Source organism: Lemur catta, chromosome 2 (assembly GCF_020740605.2).
Source record: "Lemur catta isolate mLemCat1 chromosome 2, mLemCat1.pri, whole genome shotgun sequence".
NCBI lineage: Eukaryota > Metazoa > Chordata > Mammalia > Primates > Lemuridae > Lemur > Lemur catta.
The window spans coordinates 55,035,260-55,043,346 of record NC_059129.1 but is presented as its reverse complement, the minus strand read 5'-3'; the positions used below and the strand labels follow the sequence as shown (position 1 = coordinate 55,043,346).

Genomic DNA, 8,087 nt, shown 5'->3' with positions numbered 1-8,087 from the left:
CAGTCTACCTTGGAACTTTCTCACCCTAGGTAGGTTTTATCTCTTCAGGAACTATGGAAAGAAAGTGTATCTAAATATACTTCTTTAAAGTTCTCTTCTACCTAATACCTTCGATTTGTTAATATGGTAATTTTATATGTGAATAATGTATAAAATATACTCTAAAACTTAAATTGGTCTGAAAGAGAGCTTTTGGACACCCCTACCCTCCAACATGTATGTGCACACCCACGCTTACATACAATGCTGGACACATAGACGGTATTAACCAAATATTTGTTGAATTTATTAGAGCCCTTTCCTTACTTTACTTAACATCAGAGAAAGATGAAAGAAAATGCTGTGAGGCCCTGCTGCCCAGAGGAATCTTTATTTCAAATCCTTCAACAAGATCTTAAAAGAATGATAAGACAATTATGTCTGATGAAAAATGAATATTTGATTCTAATATAACCAACATGGATTTTATTGTATATATCTGATCTGAAATACACGTGAGAGAGTTTCTATATCTCAGTTATTCATTCATTTATTGATTCATTCATTCAACCTTTACTGAGTGCCCATAATGTGCCATCCAGGCCTGTGTCTAGGCACTGGGGCTTACATGGTCAATGAGGATGACATGACTTCATGGAGCTGACAGTCCAAGGGAAAGACAGTTGATTAAACAAGTGATTTACAGTTAAGCATGATGAGTGTTGTCACAGGACACACTAGATACGTTAGGGGCACATAGCAGGGTAACAGAGCCATGTAGGGGGCAGAAAAATGACAAGGGTCACACGTAGGACTGGAGGCCTTGGTCCTTAGAGGCCCCATTCAAAGCAAGGCTGATAAAAACTGCCCCGAACTATGCTGACCACAGGAAGGGAAGGCCGGAGTGGAGGAGGTGCTTCTGTGGTCCGGCTGAGGCCAGCAGGGGGGTCACTGCTTTGGCGTTTGGCGAAGGATGGAGAGGATGGTGAAGGTCAAGACGACCATGCCAGCCGTGCCTCCAATCATCAGGCCCAGAACACTGCCGTGCACCTGCATGGCCTGGCAGCGCTCCCCCGTGTAGAAGAAAGCGTGTCCAGAGACGCACCTGAGGGAACAGGACACAGGAAGTGTGAGAACTACCTTGGCCGCAGGCGCGTCCTAGCAACCAGCATTGCTGCAGCGGTGATAGCAGCAAACACTGGCCGAATGGGTCCATGCATGGTTCCATTTCAAGTGCTGAATATGAATCAATGAATCTGATCCCGCAACAAACCTTGGAGGTCGAGGTGATGACCAGGCCATTCTCATTTTACGGTAAGGTCACACTGTCAGCAAGTGTCACACTCAAGGTCAAGGTCACACTGTCAGCAAGTGTTTCACACTTCAAGTTTAATCCCAAGAGGAACGACTTCAGACTCAGTACTCTTGGCTACCAAGGATTCAGGGGGGGTTGGGACACTTAAGGAATATATTACCTGGCACTGGCTAAGACTATCAGCTATGGCAAAATTCCCCAGATTCTGACTTAGTGCATTAGTTGTAGCATGAAAACTTCTAAACAATAGGAATTAAAATGTCACTGGTAGGCTAGTGTACTGCCACTATCTCACAAGCCTGCCTTGAAGTTCGCATGAGATAATGAGGACATTGCACATATCAATGTATTTGGCACACAGTAGGCACAAAATAGCCACACCTTTTAAAAAAATGTTATTTGGTATAAAGAGCAACTAATCCCAGCACCCAAGGATTATGGTAGTGCTTTATCCAATCTACCATAACAATCCCAGCCTTTGTTCCAAACATTCCTATTGGAAAGTCTACTCAGCAGAATTCCACAGAGCAGAACGAAACAACCAGAAGTCAACATCCCCTTTTAGTAATTGTGAGTGACATTACTTTTCAAGGCCTCTTCTCCAGCCTGGAAACTGGCTTCTTACAAATCACTGGGTAATAGCAAGTGTGTTCAATTTTTTTCTGACCTAGCCCCCTCCAAATACAGCTTAATTATATTTCCTAGGGTTACTTAAAGAAGCTTATTCCACAAACTCCAGGCTGCAGGCTTGTAGAAGAGGAATAATTAGGCTGACTAGAAATTGACACGCAAGTGGCAACTCCTGGCCTTCCTTCCCCTGGGGAGGCTGAAGCAAGCAGGGCACCTGTTGGAATCTGGCACCCAGGGGCCTCTCGGGCAAAGAGGGGCAGACCCATGGCTTTGGAGCCCAGAAGGTGCAGCTTCTCCAATGAAAGGAAACAGAGGGCTCCTTGTAGAAGTGATTGATGCTAGGGCTGCGGCAGGGAAAATAAAAGATGAGAATGGAGCATCTTGTGATGCTAGAAATTAACACTGTGTTCATAAAAAGTATGGTGCCTGTCGAAAGAGCACAGGAGCCAACCTGAAAGAGCTTCCAAAGGCCAAAGCTGGAACAATAGGAGCAAGAAAATAAATCATGGAATGATTGCAGTATAGCCCACAGAATAAAATAGATGGTTATGATTCCTTAGTGACATAAATAAATAATTGTATGAATAAATTAGTGGGGAGATGGAAGAATTCAACGTAATGACTGTGCAGGAAGTGGAGGCAACAGGAAATCACCATTAGAAGATCCAAGTGGTGACTACTGAAGGCAGGATGCACCAATTGATGCTGGAATGAGTGGGTGAGGATTTAAAGAAAAGCAGGTTGTCTCCGAGATCTTGGAATATCCCTCCCATGATATATATTAATCACAGAGGGAGGGATGATAACTGCAGTGGAGAGGCCTGGGGGAGCCCCCGTTGGCCGGATGTTGAAGGTTATCGTCACCAGCAGTGACACATACTGGCATCTGGTACCCACTCGCACGATACACTGAGGGGGGCATGTCACATCTTTACTAATCTCTCCACAAAAGCGGAGCCTCAATCTAATCGTGAGAAAGCAAGATAAACCCAGATTAACAGAAAAAATTAAAAAAGAAAAAAAAAAAACCTGACCTATAAAAAGTGTCAAAGTAATAAAAGACAAGAAAAAACTGAGGAATTGTCCCAGATTGGAGGAGGCTAGGAGACATAAAAACTAAATATCATGTAGAATCCTGAATTGGATCCTGCAACAGAAAAAGGCCATTAGTGGGAAAAAAGGGAACCTGAAAAGGTCTGTCGTTAATTAACAGCATGGTACCCATGTCCACGTCTTGGCTTTGCTAATTGGACTACGTTCTGAGTAAGATATTAATACTGGAAAAAGCCAGGTGAGGGAATGGGGGAACTCTCTGTAGTATTTTCACACTGTAAGTCTAAAAGTATTTCAAAATACAAGTTTAAAAAGAAGAAACAAAGTAGAGATTGAAAAGAACTCAGAGGAAATGTAGATTTTTGAGACAAGCAGAATGGTTCCTACGTCTGCTACTGCTCAAATGTGACCAATACCTCTGTCATCATGCACATCCTTTTATGAAACATTTTTTAGGTTCCTATGCAAGCAAACGTTATACAAAGAATTATTAAGTATAGCAAACTGTGCAGAGAGACAGACCTGAGGGCACGTCCCAGCTCCAGCATTTTCCAGCTGTGTAATTTTAGACAAATGACTTAAACTTTCTCAGCTTCAACTTCTTGATACACTAAATGGGGCTAAGGAGAGCCCTAATGCCACAGGGTGGCAGTGAGGATTTATTTAAAATCACACATGTAAAATGATCAGGAGAGAGCACGGGACACATAGCAAGCAGTCAAGAAATACCAGTTGTTCCTATCACTATTATTGAAAACATAACTATAATAACCGTACAATAGAAATGACAGACTATAGAATTAATAATAATTAATAACTAATCATAACACCTGCAGTCAGGGGAGATTTTGGCTTGGTCTTGAGCCCCACTGTAGCAGGTCAGAGTAGAAAGTCCCTGGGCTAAAAGCTCTGGGTTGTTTGTGAGCGCTGTGGTAGAGTGAGAATTTCCAACAATATCCAAGGTGGTGTTGATCACGTCCCAGAGGTGGGAAAGGGACCAAGGTTGAGAGACGGGAGACTGGGGCCTCCTCTGCCCTGTTAGCATAAGCCCCTGGATCCAGGGCACACCTCTGTAGAGCCAAGGAAAACCACGTGCATTTGACCATGTGACGTCGCCTGTGCCCTGCCCTGTGAACAGTGCCTTGTGCAGGGGTAGCACACGCTCGGCTCTGGTCGGCTGGCCCACCTGCCCCCTGCTTTGGACCCTACCTGCAGCTCGCCATGCCCTTCACGTTCACACAGACGCCGTCGTTTTGGCAAGGGTTGGGGTCACACGGGTCTCTGAAGTACTGTGGCCAGTTGTGGTCCTCCAAGGGGCCCGTGTTCTCCACTGACCGCTTCTGTCGGCCGGGCTGCCCCTGGCCCAGGGCTCCGGGTTGGTTTTCCACTGACGCCGCCGGCCCTGAACGTTCTTCGGAGGCCTGCTGCTCCTCGTCTTGGAGAATGAGGCCCTGGGGGCTCATCCTTTCGCTTTCAGTGGAAACTTCAGTTTGGTTAAGGTACCTGATATCTTCGGGAAATAGACAAAAGGTTGTGAGGAAGACCCCGGGTTAAAAACCAACCACAACTAACTTCTGCTTCTGCAGAAAGTTCCCTGGGCTGTTTCTCTCTCTCACGGACATCACCTTTAGTGACATGAAAAAGCGGCTTTGAATCCAGCTGATTCTCATAATAATAGCTGTTTTTATTTTAAAGTAGTCCAATCACATTTTTATACATTGAACTCGCAAAAAAAAAAAAAGCATAACATTAACATGGATAGGCTGGTTGAAACTAAATTGAAATAAGCAAACTGTTACAGTTGATAAATTATCCAAAAGATGGCACTGAAATTTCAGTTTCTACTCAGGACAGTTAAAGATATGAGTCCTTGACCAATCAAATAAAATGTGGTTCTCCTACAACACATCTTTGTTGTTAATTGTTTTTCAACCTTGTCCTAAAAAAAGATCCCACCCTCCCGAGTTGCTTTGAAATCAGTGTCAAATCAGCAAAGTACTCAGAGCATAGAATTATTTATTTAGAAAGACCAACAAAAATAGTACCTTCAAAGTCCACGAACATGATGAGGTCATCATTTTTAAGGAAACTCCTCCTTGCCAGCATTTGGTGGGAGATGAACGCGCTCCAGCCCAAGTCGATGCTTCTAAAACAATCACAGTCTGTATCATAGGATCCCACCCTGGACGGCCTGTCCCAGATAACAGAGCCATTTATCGCTGCAAAGTTACAGGGAACATAAAATCACATTACCTCTTTATACTTCACTTTCCAGTTTGTCTTTAAGAAGGATATAGGGCTTTGCTAATCAGAAAAAAAAAAATATGTTGGAAAAAATCAGGTTATTTACTCTTTCCAGGAGAATTAAAATTCAGTATTGGGGGGTGGGAGGGACAAAGAATCACAGCTCTGAATGATCAATTGTTCACTACTGAGTGACTTCCTTAATGAAGAAAGAGGAAGAGCTACGGCTTCTTCCTTCTAAGGCTTAATGCTTTTCTTTTGGAAAAAAATACATCATTCGTTTACTGATGTAAGTTTATTTCATGGACACACTGATGTTCAGTAATATTTTAGAAGTAAGTACATTAGCTCTCCACAGAGACTAGCAAGTTCTGAGTATTTGATAAACGATTAGCAGCACCTCAATTAGACTGGGCTCAATGAGGCAGGAATCATCTGATTTGCTTATATTCTAAGTACCTAGCATAGGCTTTGGCGCATGGTGAGCCCTCGATAGATGCTCAAGAGTGAATTTAGGAAAAAGAAGGAGGATAAGATGGCACTGGGAATTTTAACGTGATACTCCAACGTGACTATGTTGTCGATATGTCCAAGGAGAAAATGTCAAAGGAATGTTATTCTTTCTCACACTGATGAGAATTTCGTCTGTGGGCCCTTCCAGGTTGGGGGGCAGCTCTTATTTATGCTCAAACCACCCACCTGAAGACGTGTGGGACTTGGAGGTAGTGAACGTCATGCTTGAGGACATCCTGTTTCTGACGTCGGGCTCCTGGTCAAGTATCGTGATTATCACCTGTCTGTTTTCCACTGGCCACTCCAGGATAGCGTCATTCTCCCCACTGCACAGGTGGAAAGCAAGTCTCAAGTAGCCAGATGTGCTGGAGCTCACCCTGCTATGGGGGTATAATGTCAACCCAAAGCCATATCCCTCTGAATTGTAGAATCGCGGGCTCTGCAGCTTGTCCCCTTGGCTCGTGTTCTCAAGGACCTGGGAGAAATTCCGTACTTTCCAAACCCCTGTGGGGCAGGGGGTCTCTGTCAGAGTGATGTCATCCAGGTAAATGCCCCCACTTGAGTTCTGAGGGCTGCCTTTTGTGCCCTGGAAAAGGTAGCGAAACTTCTTTTCCTCTCTGAGAGTCACGTGAGCAATTTTCCAATTATCGTCAGCATCTCCTGAGGACAGGGAATAAGGTTGGTGACAACTGTGGCCAACGCTTAATGAATACTTATTGTGAGTCTGGCACTGTGCCAAGGGCTTTCCATAAATTATCTCATTTAATCCTCACAACAACTCCATAAAACAGGTACCATTATCAACTGGTTAAATAACTTCACATGTCTAGTAAGGGAAAATTGTATGTATGTATGTATGTATGTATGTATTTATTTAGACAGAGTCTTACTCTGTTGCCCAGGCTAGAATACAGTGGTGTCATCATAGCTCACTGCAACCTCAAACTCCTGGGCTCAAACAATCCTCCTGCCTCAGCTTCCTGAGTAGCTGGGACTACAGGTGTGCGCCACCACACTGGCTAATTTCTCTATTTTTTGTAGATGGGGTTCACTCTTGCTTAGGCTGGTTTTGAACTCCTGAAATTCTGGAGCTCAAGTGATTCTCCCACCTCAGCCTCCCACAGTGCTAGGATTACAGGTGAGGGCCACTGCCCTCAGCTGAGAAGTGGGAGTTTTGAAATACAGAGCTGAGGTAAGAGGGTGACAAAGTTCTTCTAGAACATGGGGCCCTGCACTGAACAGCATAAGAAGCCAGGAGCTTGGGGAGACTTGGGGAGGGGAAACTGCCAGGGCAGAGCCACTCAGAATTCCCCAAAGGCAAGCCCCTACCTTGATATTTTGCCCCAGGTGTGCCCTAGCATTGGGCTTAAAGAGCAGAAGAAAAATGCTACACCCCAGGTGGGGACGAATATCACATAACATTAATAATATTCAATTAACCTTTTAGTCAAGTTTCATTGACAAGCCAGTATCAGAATGCACTACTTAAAAAATCCATTTATGTGGTGCTTTCAGGGAACTTATGAAGACATACTTTGAGTTCAATGAAATGCAAAACGCAGCAATGTAAAAAACTAAATTAAGCGTGGGATGTTTACCTGGTTGATTTTATCCTTACAAAGATAACATTTTTAGCTTCAGATGAAAGTGAGTAATAATAGATCCCATTGATAGTATTGAAACACTACTCATTTTCTCATTAAATATTTGCAATCCTTGGTAACATAACAAATTCTCAACTCTTAAAGGGAATCTAGCTGTCATTTTCCCATCAAACCAGCTATGACACATTTCAGCCAGAAAAGTGATCCCCTCAAAACCATTATTTGTGGAGTTCCCAGGGAGCCCACAGAATGGTTTGGATAGAGGTGATTTGGGCACTTGTTCTTAGCGATCTCTAAGGAAGCTTCTCCCTTGAAGAGCAGCAGTTTCTTTGTGAGATATACAAAAAATAATTCCTTTCTCTGGACTCATTTTAATTGAGAAATTCTTTGTTGAATGGAAAAGTAGGAAAGCTTGTCTCTTTTTTCCTAGTTATGAATAAACCACCACCACAACAAAAGAACGTAAATACTCAGCTTTATAACCCCAGATGTTGACTTAAAGCCAGATCATCCTCACATCCGACTGCCTAGCTTAGCATTTTAAGGCATTCATGCTGCCTTTCTTATAGAAATATACAAAGTGACACTTAAATGATTATAGTGAAAATATTAATATATACAAATTACTTATTTCCCACCAACTTCCTAAGTAGCCTTGTAGTTACTTCAGCCTATTAAATAATGGCATCATTTGGTTTTCTGAAACAGATGCAAAAACACCTGTGGTCAACAATTTAACTCCTCGCTCT

At 43.2% G+C, this 8,087-nt stretch overlaps 1 protein-coding gene across 1 annotated transcript in view; it reads right to left on the bottom strand.

The window, feature by feature from the left end:
• Positions 1 to 260: 260 nt before the first annotated feature.
• Positions 261 to 8,087, bottom strand: part of MEP1A (meprin A subunit alpha) — a 32,443-nt gene continuing 24,616 nt past the window's right edge. Inside the window, exons 9-12 of the mRNA XM_045543686.1 lie at positions 5,921 to 6,394; positions 5,023 to 5,196; positions 4,187 to 4,487; positions 261 to 1,084 (exon numbers count right to left, since the gene is read on the bottom strand). Coding sequence (XP_045399642.1) covers positions 928 to 1,084; positions 4,187 to 4,487; positions 5,023 to 5,196; positions 5,921 to 6,394 — 1,106 coding nt within the window. The 3' untranslated portion in view covers positions 261 to 927. The remainder of the gene's footprint in view (positions 1,085 to 4,186; positions 4,488 to 5,022; positions 5,197 to 5,920; positions 6,395 to 8,087) is intronic.